The 18933-nt window shown below is 37.9% G+C and overlaps 2 protein-coding genes across 2 annotated transcripts in view; one reads left to right on the top strand and one right to left on the bottom strand.

Annotated features, from left to right (window-relative positions):
- The window catches only part of LOC140148901 (3-[(3aS,4S,7aS)-7a-methyl-1,5-dioxo-octahydro-1H-inden-4-yl]propanoyl:CoA ligase-like), a 107480-nt gene that overhangs the window by 63390 nt on the left and 25157 nt on the right, over positions 1 to 18933 (top strand). The window lies entirely within an intron of this gene.
- Positions 1603 to 16832, bottom strand: LOC140168265 (uncharacterized). The gene is made up of 4 exons (XM_072191619.1): positions 16700 to 16832; positions 9430 to 9765; positions 2237 to 2554; positions 1603 to 1874 (listed from the first exon to the last, which is right to left on the bottom strand). The coding sequence occupies exons 1-4, from the start codon at positions 16764 to 16766 to the stop codon at positions 1603 to 1605; spliced, it is 993 nt and encodes a 330-aa protein (XP_072047720.1). The 5' UTR covers positions 16767 to 16832.

Genomic DNA, 18933 nt, shown 5'->3' with positions numbered 1-18933 from the left:
TAATCTAACATAATGTTATTAAGGAATCGGATAGCAACGTTTGCACAGTATTTTTGTGGGATCTGAGAGCACATCAGACATATCAAAGTGCATTCTGAATACGAGGAATGTCCTTCTGATATCAAATAATATAATGTTTATTTTTTGAAATTCGCGATATAATACAAATTTTATGGCAAATTATTAGATTTTGATATTTTTCATATTTAACAGTCCTCGAAGTAAACTTCATAAATCTTATGATATGTACTTAAAGCGTATATACCTATGATGAAAAGCCGACCATCAATTGACAATTTTGACCTTTCCTGTTGAAGATATACATTTTTCCCCAAAATACCTTAATATTTGGTGTGTTTTTTTTAAATCTATACGATCAATACGAAAGGTCAAAATGTTCATATGATGGACGGCTTTTCACCCCAGCTACATACAGGCTGTATCAAAATGTTTGGTACCCATCAGTTTTTGGGATTTATTGACAAGCCTGTTCTTCAATATGCAACAATGGACTCTTTGAAATGCCCATGATTTATTGTTGTATGACCTTTCATAACATTCATCTATAAATAAGGTAGTTCCTATATGTTGCATTTTGTTGTGGTAGTATTATCCATAATCACTGGAAACTTGATGGGTACCAATCATTTTGATACAGCCTGTATACACGTTAAGTACATATCATTAGATTTATACAATTTAGGGACCGGCACAAACACTTGCTAAGGGGGGGGGTTGATGCAAAATGAAAAATTAACTTTTTTCAGGGCCAGGGTCTCTCTTTTGGCCATGAAAAATGTACGTCAATCCCATAGAAATTAGTGTAAACTCTTGTTTTACAAGAAAAATTAAGGTGATTTATTACAATCGTTTTGCATTGCCCCCCCCCCCCTCGTTACGAGTGTTTGTGAACGGCCCCTTACTTCGAGGACTGTTAAATTTCAAAAATATCAATTTTTAATCACTTACCATAAAATGTGTATTATATCGCGAATTAAAAAAATAAATCTAAATCATTTGATATAAGAAGGACATTCCTCGTATTCAAAATGCAATTCGATATGTCCGATGTGCTCTGAGGACCAACAAAAATACTTGAAAACGTCGCTACCATACCAGAGCCATTAAAGTGTTGACAAAAAGTTATTTTACAATAACATTTTGACAACATTTTAAATATGGCGTTGCAGTGTGTTTTGATACAAAAAAACGTTTTCATAACCTTTACATTGACACCTAAACAGACACAAAACTGACATTTTAAATTATTAAAACGTTTTACCAAAACCAAAATCCAAAATAAAATATGTTTAAAACGCTTTAAAAACGTTTTGTGTTAATTAAAAAGATTGAAAATTGAAATGATTAATTTTGAGTTTTTAATTTTGCTTAGACAGATACTTTTATTGGGCGTAGTTCACGTAGTCGACCTTAAAACACCCAAATATTTGTTTAATGCATCAACCTATTTTATATTCGGGGACCAAAAAAGCAATTTTTTCGAAGCCGAACTTCAAAACTCGTCTGATAGAAATATATTTTCTATGTGTACTGTCAAGATAACATTTTGATGAAAAAAGTGAAAACTATAATCCCAATGTGTTATGTAAACTTACCGGTTGCTTCATGAATAGAAATCGTAATTTGACACGAGCCTCCTGCACAACTCATCGTATCGAAAGCTGCTATCGTGACCTGACGTGTTCCAACAGCGTAAGACTCATTTAGTGGTGGATTGTAAGTGTATACGTACGGACCTATGCCATTTGTAATCGTTGGTTGGTATGGATAGTTTGGATATGACACTATTTGATATGTCTGTCCTGCAGATACGTATTTTGATAAATCAGCACACCCGGATAACATCATAAATACTATAAAAAGAAACAAACAAAAAAAGAAACATACTAAGTGGTAAGATTACTAGAAATTAGGTGCAGGGCGTCGGCAAAACAAGAGGATCGACGTGTCAGATTTTCAGCACGGCTAACCAACTTTTTGAGGAAAACTTTTCACAAATTCTGTCGGCAAAAAGGGGGCCATGTGTTCAAGATAACCCTGGAATCATACGGCAAGTACAAAGGACGGCATATACGCTCATATAATATAAACATCAAATATCAAGTTATATTTATACCTGGAATAATAATTAATGTTTAATAATTAAGGAAAAAGAAAGATGTGCGCATTAAACAAAATAATGTTAGCGAGTTATTTCAGTAGGCTTATGTCTCACCGTAAGATGTGCTCCTGTCTACTGCCATGGTATAAGGACCAAGTAGTTGACCATCATCATTAGCTCCCCTTACTCTGAAGCGATAACCTGTTCTGCACTGTAAACTGTTTATTGTAACTGTGACAACGTCATTGGTAATGGATTCGTCAATGGACTCGTCATCGGCAATCATTACATTATTTGTACTGAGGTCCGTGATTTCATACTGATATTGAATATTACCATACCTGCTTCCACAAGGTATTGCGTTGTAGGTAAACGTCAGAGATGATGCTTGAGAACTTATATACTGTACATTTGTAGGTGAAACACTTGGAGCTGTGATATATGAAACAGAGACGAAAAACAGTAATATTGATCGACATAATACCTCATGATATTATTGACAAGGCAGTATCGTCCGTGAACATGGACTTGCCAAAAACACCCAACATAAGTATAACCATTGATCTGAAAAGAATGACAAGCATCATGTATACCTAACTGGGGGTAGTAGGAGCGTGGCGAATGGTTAGGGTACTTGCCTTTAGTGCATGAGGTCCCGGGTTCAATTCCCGGCGGTGGCGATTTGCTGGAATATTGACTTTGAAAAAAAGTCTGAATTTAGTTGGCAACCTCTGTAGATTAAATTTCAGACTTCCGCTCTCCCCCATGGTTCATTTAAAATTGTGTAAATGAATCATGAAAGTACTATGTCCTTCGGAGGGGACGTTAAGCCGTCGGTCCCATGTGCAGCGAGCCATACATGTACATGTATCTCGCAGACAGTTTCGAAAAGAGTAGGGTGTTAACCCTTGACTGTTCCCAACCCGTCCCGGTATTCAAATGGACCCCAATAGAAATAAGCTTCAATAGAGGCTTTTTTGGGGCCGAGTTTCGTGCCCCGAGGGACTCCTCCATGAAGTGAAACATAGTCTGAAAGAGTGTCATTAAAACGAACACATTGCTGCCTATCATGAAGGAAATCACAAATCCATGGAACGATGGACCCACGGACTCCCAAGCGGATTATCTTATCAACAAGGATGGTATGATTGACCATGTCAAACGCTTTGGAAAAATCAGTTAGGACCACCGTTCTAACATTGTGACTTCCTTCTGCACATTGATGCAGATGATGAAGAAGGTAATGGGATGTCGAGACACCTTTAACATTGCCAAATTGGCGTTTATCAATTTTATGCTGAATATCATCGAGGACCTACCCTGCAACAAAACCTTCCGCAACTTTAGCAAAAACAGAGGTCAGTGACACTGGTCTCAGTTTTTCAATAGTGTGTGTGTGTGTGTGTGTGTGTGTGGGGGGGGGGGGGTGGCAGTTGCTTAGGAATAGGCACAGCTATTGCTTGTTTCCACTGCTTGGGAACCTTACCTTCTGAGTAAGAACTATTCAATATATCAGTTACCAGCCGAGGAGGAATTTGATCAGGATCTGCGGCTTTGGCCGACTTTTGCCAAGCTCAGCAAAAACCTCCCATGGATACAATTGAGGAGGTTTTTTTTCAGCAGGTAAGTAAGCAGACAGATGACTACAAAGGGTCAAAACCTGGCATTAGCTTTACCTTTCAAGTCAGAATCCTCAATACCCGGGATGTCCATGCTGAGCTTAGTCTTACTGGAATTAGTAACAACTTTTATCTGTTGGTGCCATTTTTTTTGGTTCAGTTTTCTGTAAATTCCTGATGCTATTAGCATGGTAAGACTCTTTGGCCTTCTTTATTTCACGTTGAACTTGATTTGTCAGTTTACGTCACAGTTCATTGTTACCTGATGCAAATGCATCTTGTCGTTGAGAAATCAAGTTTTTAATGTGGCTTGTAAGCCATGACTTATCATTAGAATGCATTTTTTATTATTTAACAAGTGGAAAACACAAGTCAATAGCCTGTTCGAGCTTTTCATAGACCACATTGCATTTTTCTTGAGTATCACTAGACTGTAAGATTTCATGCCAATCCTGATCTTGGGCCCACACCCCAAAAGCTCGTAATCCAGACTCACGTAATGGTCGAGAAACACGCATCTCATTTTTGTGTTTAACCTGTTATGAACACTCGGCGTCCACAAGACACACAGATGGTCACTCTTGGTGACAATGGAACAAGTTTTTTGTAGTGAGTCTTGAGCATGTATTTTGTGAGCAAAAGATCAAGGATTGCATCAGCCATTGTCGGTCCACTGCTGGACGAAGGCCTCAGCATGTCTCCGCCAGGTAGCTCTATCTCTCGCCTTGCTGAACCAATGTGCTGTTCCCCAGTATTAATCTATCTCATCTCTCCATCTCTTACACTGTCTTCCCCGGTTACTGTTTCCCACCATTGGTCTCCATACGGTAATTGCTGTAGTCCATCTGTTGTCTGTTCTTCTGCTAATATGCCCTGCCCAATTCCATTTCCTGTGTTTGGCTGTTTCAAGATGTCTTGAGTCTTTTTTTGATCTCTAACCCATTTGTTTGTCTTCCTGTCTTTGTAGGTGATTCCTAACATGTTGCGTTCCATGTTATGCTGTGCCGCTTGTACCTTCTTTTCCATTTTTGCAGTAAGCGTCCATGTCTCAGCCCCATATGTAATAGTTTGGATTATACATTGGTTGAACACTTTCCTTTTCAGGCATATTGGTATCTCCCCTCTCATGATAATGCTAAGTTTTCCATATTGCCTCCATCCAAGCTTGATTCTTCTCTTTATATCCTGCTCTTGTCCTTTTCAGGCTGAACTGCTGTCCCAGATATATATATTCATTGACTTCTTCTATGTTGCATCCATTTACAGTGACTATTCTTTGCTGGACAAGGGGTCCTGTTATTCTTTGTGTCTTCTGCATGTTCATCTTCAGGCCACATTCCTTGCTAGCTTCAGCGAGCTCCCTGAGCATGGTCTCAATTTCTTCCAGGCTTTCTGTTATGATGATTATATCATCCGCAAATCTGAGATGGTTGAAATTCTCTCCATTGACATTAACACCTTTTTCATCCCACTGAAGTGATTAGAATATGCTTTCCAGACATACTGTAAACAACTTTGGCGAGATTGTATCTCCCTGTCTCACTCCTTTTTTGATATTAATCTTTGCACTTTCTTTGTGAAGAGTTACTGTGGTTGTGCAGTTTGTGTATATATCTCGCAGTAGGTTTATGTATTTACTTTCTACTCCTTGTTGATGTAATGCATCCAACACAGACTGGGTTTCAACAGAATCAAATGCCTTTTCATAGTCTATAAAGGCCATGCAGAGAGGTTGATTATACTCATGACATTTTTCCTTCAGTTGATTGATGGTATGTATATGGTCCATGGTGGAAAAGCCACTTCTGAACCCTGCTTGCTCTTTGGGTTGGTTACTATCTAGAGTGTTTTCCAATCTGTTGGTTAGGATTCTTGTGAAAAGCCTGTACACATTTGAGAGCAGGCAGATGGGTCTGTAGTTTTTGAGGTCTCGTTTGTCTCCTTTCTTGAAGAGAATGACCATATTTGCCTCTTTCCATCGTTGTGACACCTTTTCCTGCCTGATACAAGCTGTGAAAAGCTGGGCAAGCTCTCCTGTGATTGAGCCTCCTCCTTCCACGATTGTATCAATTGTCACATTGTCTGTTCCTGGTGCCTTTCCTCTTTTCATACTATTAAGTGCATGATTCACTTCCCAACTTGTGACTTTCTTGTCACTCTGGTAGAGCTGTTCATAGAACTCTCCTATCCGTTGTAGTATTAAGTCTTGATCCCGTATTTCCTTAATCTTCTGAGTGTTAAACTTCCGAATGTCGTCCCTCATCTTCTTTCGGATTGTTTTACATGTCTCTGTGTATTCTATATTTTGGATTCCTATTGCATCTCTCTTCTTGTTCCTTCTTTTCTCCAAGAGTTGTTTGGTGCTGTCTGATATTTTTGTTTCTTTTTCTTTCCTTGCCTTGCCTGCTACTTTGAGTGCACTTTCGTGGATGATATCAACAAGCTGGTCATTCCAACTGTCCAAGTCTGTGTCCTCTTGCTCCTGAAGTGCCCGAAACCGGTTTTTAAGCTCCATTTGGAATTCCTCCTTCTTAGTTTTCAGGGTTTCAAGGTCTGCTTTCCTGTACTTTGGTCTTAACAGTTTCTGCCTCTCAAGTCTGGTATCTACTATGATCTTCATTTTGCATAGAAGCATTATGTGATCTCTTCCTATGTTCACTTTATTCAGTACCTTGACATCGTGGATGATGTTAGGTTTGTTTGTTAGGATGAGGTCTATCTCATGTTTGGTTTTACCATTTGGACTCCTCCATGTCCATCTTCTAGATGCACTTTTCTTGAAGAATGTGTTCATGATTTTGAGTTTATTGCTGATTGCGAATTCGATGAGCTTGTCGCCTCTATCGTTTCTTGTTCCTAACCCAAATTTTCCCATTACGTCTTTTTCTTCATCTTGTCCTAATCCTACTTTGGCGTTGAAGTCTCCTATTACCATGTTGTAATGTGTCGTTGATGTTTTCAGCAGTTCGGCTATCTCTTCATACAATATCCACCTCTTCATCTTCATGGGCTGTTGTAGGATCTCATATCAATCTCTCATTTATACCTCTTACTTCCGTTATGTGTTTTGACCATTTCCTGTGGATCAGGAATCCAACTCCTGCCATACTTGTGTTGTCTAAACCTATATGATAGAACTGATTTCCGCTCTTGAGCTCCACGAATTGCTCACCCCGCCTTTTGACTTCACTTAGTCCTATTATATCCCAATTGACTCCTTCTAGCTCCTTTTCTAGTTCCAGTAATCGGTCGTCTCCTAGTAGTGATCTAATGTTGTATGTAGCAACTCTTAGATCCCAATGATGGCCTATATGAACCCAGGGATTCTTAGCACCCCTTGTTCCTTGCCTGGTCGGGCCGCCATCTTGGTCTGGGGCTGCAGAACTGCTGGGGACTGGGGGCCCATTGTCTTTCTGACGTACTCATCATGCTGGTTGTATGCCTACCCCTCCACGCTGGCCTTGTGCGGGTTGGGAGGGAGATTTTTACTTCAGAGATCCATCTCCTAGACTAACTGCCTTACAGGGCTAGGAACTTAGTCTGTCCCTTGTGGCAAATACAGATGCAAAAAGTGAAGGGTGGTGATTGCCATTTTCTTCCACCCAAAAAGGAGCACCCATTGGTATAAAATATACCCATGGGAAACCCAGCTCCCCGGCAGTGCTAGGCACTGTCTCCCCTCGTGTCATGTGTTAAATAACCGTTACATTAATGAACGCATCCATGTGTTCTGGCCAATTTACAGTGTACAGTAAAACGTAACAGTAAAACTTGTAATAGGTCCCCTATAGTATTAAAACCTGGGGGTTTTAGATCTATAAGGATGTGTCTAGGTTTTATTGTCAAAACCTGCTTCCAAAAATATTAATGGTTTCCACCGACAAGTATGGGCATATGTCTGATTCTAGCTATCATAAATGAAAAGAAGGAGTCAAGTGTTCCCTCGCCTTGCACCACTGAGGTCCCGGGTTCAAGCCCCGGCCGTGCCCAAGGACTGTATGTGCATTTGGTTTATCCCTATTCCATGCTCGATCTCGCAGGTTTTTTCCGGGATTTTCTGTTTCCACTTGCTTTCGAAAAATCGGTGATTAGTTGTTTGGATATCAAAAACTTCCTTCACCCAATGGAATTTGGGGAGCTGCACAGATAATTGGTGGATGTTACAATGTATATAAGTGTGGATAAGGTCTGCGCCAGGTTCGGCTGCAACTGGCCTAGATGATGCAATCTGATTGTGATGATTTACCATGGCAGCGAAATTACAGTGCTTTGAATCCTTCAAGATCTAGCTGGAAAAAGGCGCTATTTAAATTCGAAATTTATTTATATTAAATTTATTAAGATATATATCCCATTTACCTCCACTTGAATTAATTAAGCACATTGATTACAAAATAATAATAGGGACAAATACAGTACAATGCTCAAATTATGTCAAAGGTGTATGTTTTGTATTCTTTTTCTTTATTGTTTGATGTTTTATTGATGAGGAAAGCCCAGAAAAAATATGATTTTTGTTGTAATATAACATGAACCCTGAACAGCACAAGATTTATTTCTAACACCAATTAAAATATGCAATGCATTCTGGGATTCAATTTAAACAACTTCATTGCTTAAGATAAAGGAAGCACCATAGGGTGATGGACAGTGTTGGGTCAAGTTTTCATCTGACTGTCCTTGCGAAGACTCAAAAGTAGTGGCTGAGGTTAAAAAGTATGTAGGAATTTGATTTTATATAAATAGCATTTAAAGAATTTAACTTTAATTTCTAGAATATGTGGTATCACCTCAATGTTTCACTTAAGATTTCCTTAATCAATACATGTACGTATATAACTCTTTATATTAACTCGCATTTAAATTCCTCAACGTTTTACAAATTCTGTCTTTTCTCATTTCTGTTGCTTCTGTCATTTCTGCATTCTGTCTTTTACACCTGAGCCAAAGGTCACATTTCCCGACATCCTTTCTACAAGCTGTATGTCAGGCCCCATCTGGTCACATAGCATTATATTAACTGCCTTTATTTAAATAGTCTAAGATTGCTGTTAAATTTCCAACTTAGAGTGACACTGCGTGGCCCGCTAAAACGTTTTGACCAAAACCAAAATTATACGTTTACAACACGTTTTAAAAACATGTTTGCGTTTGCTGGGATCAAACAACTGTCAAGTTAATCATAGGTTCTGAAAAGAAATCAGTCCTCAAACTTGTTATGTTGCACAAGACACAAGAGCATATTGAATAAAGGGCTGTGCAATATTATCAGCCCGGGGGGTGGTAAAATTTCCAAAGCCTGCCGAAAATCGCTTGCACCCACCCTCGGCCTGCCAAAAAAAATCTTTGTCCCCACTCCGTTGCACATGCCAAATTTTTGAAATCCCAATTTGCAAAACTTAAATGGTCGAGATATATGTTGCGAGCGCAGCGAGCAAGAAAATTTAATTTGCATAAAAGCGTTTCCGTACCATTTTCCTAAGCCTTTTAGAGCGTTTTGTTTAAAAGTCACCCCATGAATGTGTGCCAAAAATTGCTTGCCCCCCTCTCGGCTTGCCAAGAATTGCTTCACCCCGTTTGGGATCGCCAAATAGGCCTATTTCTTGCCCCCTCCCCAATTTGACCCGCTTATAATTATTGCACAGCCCCTATAGACCAAAGGATCTATGATTGCATGTGGTGGCTCACCTGCTTCATCAGTACTTGCAGTAAGTGTTCTAGAATATACAGAGCCACTAGAAGAGGATCTTGCGTCCAAGGTCATTTCATAGGTTGAATGAGGGTGAAGTCCATTAATAGTCCAATAATAGATAACATAACTACCATCACTACTGCCAATAGTTAAAGTAGTCCAAGAGGTATCAGTTATGGTTTGAAATGGCCCTGTGTCACATTGTTCTTTGCTTGTAAGTCGATAGTTCCGGCGAAACTCACTATCGCTTTCGGAGCTGAAGCATGACCAGGACATCGTTAAGGAAGAAGCCGTTTGGCCAGAACTTTTCAGATTCCTAATGGTACATTGGCCTAATAATAGGTAAATGAAACAAATTGATATATAAACATGATAAATGACTTGTATTAAACAAATATATAACCATTAGGACATTATAAGTAAACGTGACTAGTCCACTAAGGGCAAGTTTTCCGACAGGCGTCTTAGTAAGCCTCAGGCTTAAGGTAACTCCAAGACTACTAAGCTTAGCTCGCTCTCGAAGCCCGAGTCTTAACTTTCTTGAACGTAAAATCTACCTAGTCTAGCTCAAGATCTACCCAGTCTACTTCTTAGACTAGGTATTGTTGGTCGACGCAGCCAAACAAAAAATCGATTTTCATTATCTAAATCAATATGTCATTGACAAATAACACTTTAATGTTTTACTTTAACGTTCTACAAATCTTTGAAAAATTGATTGATTTATTGCTGTTAATGAGTTATCTACGTTTTACAAAAGTGTTGTTGCTTCAGTCCTCTTTACAGCAACTCAAGATTCACAATACCTACAAAAGAATAATTTGTAATATTTGAATTCTTTTACACACTCGCTATGAAATGATCAATGCAATTTTTGCCAAAGCTCATTAGCATTCGCAAGATGCTGTAAACTACCAAATCGCAACAGTTTAAAATAGTTGCTAACCTTAACGCTTGTCAATTGTATATAGTTGTATAGGCAGTTGGGGTAAATTTTGAATAAGCTGCCGTCCTTCACTGGTTACCGTACTCAATAAGTGTGCCGTCTCATTATCGCAATAAGATTAGCCTAGACCAGCGCACATAGTCATCATCCCTATATCTTCGTGTCACAAAAGCGCCCAATACCGGATATTTGGGCGGATTTACCCGAATTTAGAACGCAAAACACCCAATTGGGCGGAAAAACACTTGACTTTAAAACTTCTGGAAGTTACTGACCGATCAAAAAATGGCCACAAAACCCATTGTAATTTCAATTTGGAGCTTCAAAGACTCAAAACCTTTACAAATCGGCTAAATTGAAAGGAAAATACATCAAATTACTGCCGCGGCCTGAGACTGGCAAAAGTAACCCAATGTAGTACAATGAGTAGCGGCAAGTGATCGCCAAGTAGCCCCGTGCGCCTAAGGCGCGGCGTTGGCATCACTGGATATCACTAGCGTTTCTATTCATTAGCTGATATGACACGTTTTTACACGATTACATGATCTGCTCATGCTCATTACCACATTTGGCGTTTCCAACACAAAAAATTCAACACATACATTTAACTGCAATTCCACCGAAATGGTTTGAAATCGACCGATAATAATGTGATGTATTCAACTGTTTGAGAATAATTATAATGATATCAAAAGAATCTACACCAGCTTACATCATCATTCTATATATTTTCATTACAACAATTATGAAAGATAGCAATGTGATCTTATTGTCCCTGAGTTACACACCATTGAAACACTCGATCTCCGCTCGACCTTCAACAATACAGCGACAATAGGAGCTAATAGGTTTAACCTAGTGTATCCATAGCTTCATCGCTACTCTATTAGCAATTGGTTTTTAGCCAATGATTGGTTTTTAACCAAACATGACCAATCGCTCACCAAGCGCGTAGTACAAGTATAAGCTTACTGTATAGTATATTGTAATAGAAGCTACGCTCGCCGGCTTTGATGGCTGTACAAAATAATTCTTTACCTCGCGCGGACGATGTGCAACGGTCTTGTGCTTGGACTTATACCGCACACAACTTAATGTAAGGTGATTTGTTATATTTTTGTGTTTATTATGTATTATTTTATTTCCATTTGACCATTTATTGAGTCCTACTTGTATAAATAATGCCTCTATGTTTTTCCTAATTATGTTTTTCAGGCTCGTCTGAGGAGAAAACTGTAAGCCTACAGAAAAGAAAACCTGAGATTGTCCTCAAAAATTAACTTATAACGATAATCGTTTTTGTATTCAAAACGTTTTAATAACATGTCGGGTTATACAAAGGTTATGAAAACTATATCAAATCTTATTTTAACTGCAATTGCTGATGGATATGACCATATCATGATATAAAACTGGAATTACAAAATGATTACTTTGGAAAATGTATTCGTGGAATTACCTATAAACTGTTGTGGAACGATTGATTTGATAGATCTGAAGGAGTGCTGACAAAGTAAACTATAGGTTATTTGACTTTAGACGTGGTTATTTGCTATACAACTCAACTATTATATAAATGTCCCATACGACGATGTGGTAAAATTATGAGGAAGAAAGCCCAAGATGATCATCAGACCAGAGACCAAACGTCTCTTTCTGATTTTGGTTGCTTCTCTCTTACTGAAGACTGTACGTTTACAAGATACTACACCACCTGTCATCTTCAACTGTCCATTAAACAACTTTGTGTCCAGCTCTCCTAATAAGGCTTACAGCTTTTGATAATGAAGGCTCAGTTATTCTCCCTCCAATAGAATTAGTGGGTCATATATTAATGAAGGACAGACACAGGTGATATATTTTGCTACTGATGAGCAGGGTTTACAAACTGTTTGTAGTTTCACAGTCTCTGCGACTGGTATACCAGTTACTGACAGATCGTGAGTAATTGCCATATCATCCATCACTGCCAATCTTGCAACTGGAGCTACAACAGCATCAGTCTCGTAGTTCCCTCCATTTGCTACTGATCCTGATGTACCAGTGGTTAGAACTAGTAATAAGGAACGTAATGATGAGTTCCCTGTTGGTGACACAATAGTTACATATATATATATTTGTACACAGCAGTGACCTAGGAAGATTTTGGGAATTTACAGTTACAGTAGAAGACCCTGTAGATTCAAATGCTCCACCAGTGCTAGCGTGTCCTGGACGACACCAGAACATACTGCAGTTACTGTCCGTTTTCCTATACACAATACACAGAGCTCTCACAATTGACGCGTGACCTCCACAAGTAGTGTATGTTAGAAGTATAGGCATTTGCCTAGTTAACGTCACTGTGTGAAAAATAACAGGCCAATATTTTAAGTATTCTCTGAAATTCTAGAAAATATAGTTTTGTAACATGTTTTAAATTTTTAGCTAATTTAGGTGTTTGGAAATATTCGCACTTTTGTGTTATGTAAACGACAGATAACACCAAAAACTATGAAGAAATTATTTCCAAACCATGTTAAGTCTGCAAACCACTATGCTTCTTATTTTCAAGAATGCTGGTTAACAATAAGCTGACCATTGTCTCATTTCGTAAACAAAAGCCCACACAGCATTGTTACCTAGCTTTCGCTTTATAATCGTTCACCCAACTGAAACTATAATACCAGCTCATTGCTCATTGCACAGGTAAAACAGAAACATGTGTTGTGTGGATTTAACCAGAGAAGATCTGATTTAATCAGTTGAGCTGTTTTCAATGAGTGTTATCTTGGTTTAATAGCTTTATTTAATGGGCAGGGCGATATTTTTTAGTAGGGGCAACTCCTGTGTTGTATACAGCATATGATCCAACAGGGAATTCAGCAACATGTTTGTTACTTTGACTGTTATAGTGAATCAGCGTCCAGTAACAAGTAACTGCCCATAAAGTCAGACCTTGTCTGCTGACCCTGGGCTGACAACAACAACAGCAACATGGACTGAGCCAACATTTTCAGATGAACTTGGTGACATTGTACCAACAACTAACAATCAACCAGGAGCAACATTTCCGCTAGGTACAACATTTATCTCTTACACAGCCACAGACTTGACTGTTCTAGAAGGACTTTGTACATTTGAAATCATAGTCCAGAACACAGAGAGACCACAGATATCTAACTGTCCTTCAGACGTCACATTGTTATGACCAACGTATACACCAACCTTACTGATGGCCTAGGGACAGAATACCCTTTACTACCAGGTTCACACGAAGTAAACACAGTACACTGTAGTTATATTTCAAAACAATAAAACACTAGTAACATTTATTTTGGGGTTTTAACCATGTTAACTGTAAACCGACCTGCTTCACAAGCTATAAAACACTTGCACAATCATATCATGTATAGCATAATAATAATAATAATATGTTAATTACAGAGCCATCATTGTGGCATGAGATGTTCTAGAGTCATTATTATCCATGTTATCATGTCTTGATCTCTATCTTGTGTTTCCATGAAGACTCCGCTGTCGCTTGTGGAACAGATAATGCACGCATGCAGCTCGTGTTTTTGTGCACAATACTCCAAAGTCATGTCATGACAGAAATAACTTGAGCTAGCTTTAACTTGCTTGAAGTCTTCAGTTTTTACTCACTGCTTAAGCTTAACAGTTTGGGATGGTTCCATACCAACTTTACCTCCAGTGGGTTCCTCAATAACTGATAAGTCTTTCAATTGAAAACTCTTGCATTTAATCTGCAAATGTTAGATGTATTAAAGAACGGAAACAATCTCAGCACATGTGTGCCATACGTTTTGCTCATGCAGGCAGCCATTTTGATCTCCCACTGTCTCCAACCTGTAGGCAATTAAGCCTGTCTCCCAATTAGCTGGCAGGGGGTGTCTGATGCTGAATGCCTCAATCAATCCTATGATATACCAGGGGACATCACAACATCCATGGTTGCATCTATGCCCCTTTAAGTGTTTTGCGTTCATAAATATAACACACATATATATAAATTAAATGTTTTACTTTTCGCCAGCCCATAGGGCTGGTATCTAATTCTGAGATGGGATTTGTGTACACTAAAGATTAGCTAAGATTATAGCCTTCTTCTATTGGTATGAATTTTTTTTACTTCTTGTGGTGGAAATGTTTTTGATGTCTGCTAATTCGATTTGCAAGGAAAAGAAAGTATGTTTTGCCGTTTCAACGAACGAAAACGATTGAGTATTGCCAAAGTTATGTTTGAATTAATAGGTTAGGCCTACACATATAAACATAAACTTGTTTAGCAATCAGCATATCAAAAAAAATGACATGGTCAACAATTAGTAATTAGCGGGGAATGATCACTGGAACGAGGTCATATCAGTGGACTACTGAGCATAGCATGATGTTTGGTTGCATGTGAGTGCATAATTGATATGTTGATAACAGATCTAATAATGTTGTAGAATCAAAATCTTCATTATATGGACCACATTGAAGTCCGGCCTACCCATAATCTGTAAACCCAATCATTCGCATCTTCCAAGCCCTGCCCTGTTACGCGAGAAACGTGAACGCAAAAACGGTTATAGGCCTTACCACAACGGATAATTTTTATGTTAACCATTCTGGAGGATTCCGGAAATAGTCATGTTCTGCTGAAATAGGCCTATATGCACGTGTTTGGTGTGTGCACGGACACGCCGTTATTAGTATTAAGATGACACCATTGCAAAATATTCAGCATTTTACAAATGAAATACTAGCGCATAATATCATGATCATGCTTTATAATAATGAACAAATTGTAAAATCCCAATGTCGTGTGTTTTAATATAAAGTAGATTTTAAAGTTCAAATTATAGAGCTATAAAGTCCAGTTGATATTGATAATGATATGTTTTTTCTCTCATCTCAATTCACCGTAGTACTAGTCGGACATCTAAATCGATCGTTTCCAGGTGAACTGGTTCAGTTTTCTCTGTGTTCGAAACCACGATATTAAATGATCACAACATAAATTCAATTGGTTACAAACCATGTGTGAATAAGTTACTAAAGTATGACGTATGGCGCAATCGATACCATTGATAGCTAACTTATACATGGATTGATTTTCTTTACCAGTTAAATGCTACCTAGGTGGTCAATGGCCTGACGGTGTTTTTAAAATGTAAGATATTTTCCCTAATATTAAAACTAATATAATGAATGCAGCAATTAATATTGCCTATTGTTTTAGTACACTCAAAGTGTATGACGGATAATGTACTCGTGCAAATGCATTCGTCAAGATAATTGCACTTGCCATGGAGTTATTGCATTTAGCTCTCGAGCCTATCGGTTCTCGAGCTAAAGGCAATAACTCCACGGCGCGTGCGATTATCTTGACGAATGCATTGCACTCAGTTCATTATCCTTATCATAATATTGATTCAAAAAGAAATACTACACAGAAATAAAGCCTTCACCTTCGTGAACTGCCTTTTCTTGCTAACCATTGTTAACAGAATATTCCTGGGTGCACTAAAATGCTCAAAAAAGCACTCAAATGACTTGGGTGATTAAAACTGAACACGACCATGGTTAGATTTGGCTTAGATGTAAATGACATTTGCTCGAGATAAAGTTGCTTAATATCTATTTCCTTGCGAGATTTAATAACTTTTCGCCCGCATCTCTGCTTCAAACACTTGTCCCGTACAATTCATCGCAAAGTGTTTGGGTAAAGTGTGGCTGTCCGTTATTTTATTGGGGCAGGTTCGTCAAGTATGTCACAAAGCAGTGGCGGATCCAGGAATTTGGTTAGGGGGGGGGGGCACATTTGAAATTCGAAAAAAATTAAAACAAAGACTGAACTGAAGCCAATTCGTGGACCATTTTACATTATTACGCGATGTGAATGTCCAGTGCCGTCGCAATTTTTTTTCTATAATAAATGTGAGCCAAAAATCGCCTACCCTCCACTTTCGATCTCCCCCACCGCTTTTGGCTTGGCATGCCCCCAATTTTACCCTCCCCATGACTTATTATTTTCAACAGCCCCTTAAAAAGAAAATCAGTTAGCAGGTCTGATGGCGAATAAGCTAGCAGATAAGGTGTGTAACAGGGTCATGACGGGTACGTTTTTGTTGTGATGATCACTTGATCGTCAACGATTGTCAATAAAGAACCAAGCAACTAAATGACAATCGTCATCATGTTGCACGTAATTCCCATTTTACACTGTTATGACTTAATGAATGGAAACGTGTTGAAACTGTTCAACATGTTCAAGGTTAAATTTATATAAATGGAAAATATATGCGATGAAACCATAGATAATTTAGACCTACCTTTGACGTTATATAAACATGACAGTAGAGAGGTAACCACAAGCAGGAACTTTCTAACAGCAAACATGGTTTCAAATTGCAATCTTCAGCAAAATACAAAACAATGTATCTGCACTTGCCTTTTTCTGAACCATTTAAGGATATGTTTAGAGCATTTTAATTTCATATTAATATATATTTTCGCTTCCTCGTTTCTAATATGGGTCAGTAAGTAAATACAATGTGTTGGTACACGTGAAGTTGCACTATGTGCAAAGTTGACAGTTCGAATACCAAACGGTTTGTTGAAATATAAAATAAGCTTATGTGTCCCGAACCAGCACTCATATAGTATGGTGAGCGGTGAGTGCCCCCCAAAACAAACCACATATAGTGCGCTGTCACTCAAATACTCTATTTAACTAGAGCGGTTACCGCACCGTAGCTGAACCATGGGGCTTTGGCAGTATATTGTGGTACATGTATACATGACCCCTTTATGACCCCTTAATGACTTTAAATGAATTTTATGTTTACATGTTTAGAATGTCATAAGGATCATTGCATTTAAATATCAGCTCAATTGGAGCATTTTTGGAAACTTGACCTTTGACCCCTTAATAACATTAAATGAATATAAATTATTTTAAACAAGTCTAGAATGTCATAAGGATCATTGCATTTAAATTTCAGCTCAATTGGAACATTTTGAAAAACTTGACCTTTGACCCCTTTATGACCCCTTAATGACCTAAAATGAATTTTAAAATATTTTAAACATGTTTAGAATGTCATAAGAATCATTGCATTTAAATTTCAGCTCAATTGGAACATTTTGAAAACTTTACCTTTGACCCCTTAATGACCTTAAATGAATTTTGAAATATTTTAAACATGTTTAGAATGTCATAAGGATCATTGTATATACATTTCAGCTCAATTGGAGCATTTTCGGTTAAAAATGACCTTTTTTGACCCCCGTGACTCCTTGGATGACCTCTGATGTTAAGAAATATTTTTATTATATTCTTTAATACTCCTTCCTCTTTCATTTGACACCACTTGGGGGTTTATACCTTTGTGGCATTTAAAGATATGTCCATTTCAGACCTAATGGTTGGTAAGTAAGTAAGCAAGTAAGTAAGTAACATACACTAATATAGGCTGATACCATTTCATGGTTCAACAAAAATATAAAAAAGCTCCATCTTTTTTAGATTTGTCACCCCTAATTAAATACAATCACACAAAATCATAAGTGAAACACTACTATTTGAAGTGAAACATCAATGGCTGAATTTAAGGGGGTACTACACTCCTGTGGTAAATTTGTGACTATTTTTGTATTTTTCTCAACTAGAGCGATAACCGCGCCATAGCTGAACCATGTGGCTTCGGCAGTATATTCTAGTAGGCCTATACCACTGTCACCCGGAGTCTGTAATGGACATAATCTCAGTCGAAATGTTACGAAGGTATGACCAGCCAAGTGGTGTTAATGAAAGAGGAAAAGTAAAGAATGTAAAATAAACTAGAGCAACTAGTTCAAGCAGCAATACTGTGCTCGATAGTATTAATTTTAATAAGACTGTCTCATTAATTACCGTTGACTGTTTCATTAATTACAGTTTTAATATACCGTGATCGTGGAAAGCTGGCATTTTGAAAACTTGAATTTCGACCTCTGTATGACCCCCTTAATGACCTTAAATGAATTTTAAAATATACATGTTAAGAATGTCATAAGGATCATTGCACTTAAATTTCAGCTCAATTGAAGCATTTTCAAAACTTGACCTTTGACCCCTTTGTTGCCCCTTAATGACCTTAAATGAATTTTAAATATTTTCAACATGTTTCGAATGTCATAAGGATCGTTGCATTTAAATTTCAGCTCAATCGGAGCATTTTGAAAAACTTGACCTTTGACCCCTTTATGACCCCTTAATGACCTTAAATAAATTTGAAAATGTTTTAAACATGTTAAGAATGTCATAAAGATCATAGCATAGAAATTTCAGCTCAATCGGAGCATTTTCGGTTAAAATGACCTTTTTTGACCCCTGTGACCCCTGGATGACCTCTGATGTTTAGAAATATTTTTATTATATTCTTTATGTTTTCCTCTTTCATATGACACCACTCATGGGGTCATATCTTCGTGGCATTTAAAGATATGTCCATTTCAGACCAAATGGTTGGTAAGTAAGTAAGTAAGTAAGTAAGTAAGTAAGTAAGTAAGCAAGTAAGTAACA

This window comes from Amphiura filiformis, chromosome 1 (genome assembly GCF_039555335.1).
Source record: "Amphiura filiformis chromosome 1, Afil_fr2py, whole genome shotgun sequence".
NCBI classification, from domain to species: domain Eukaryota; kingdom Metazoa; phylum Echinodermata; class Ophiuroidea; order Amphilepidida; family Amphiuridae; genus Amphiura; species Amphiura filiformis.
The sequence above is the reverse complement of the archived record's forward strand: the minus strand, read 5'-3'. Positions and strand labels throughout refer to the sequence as shown.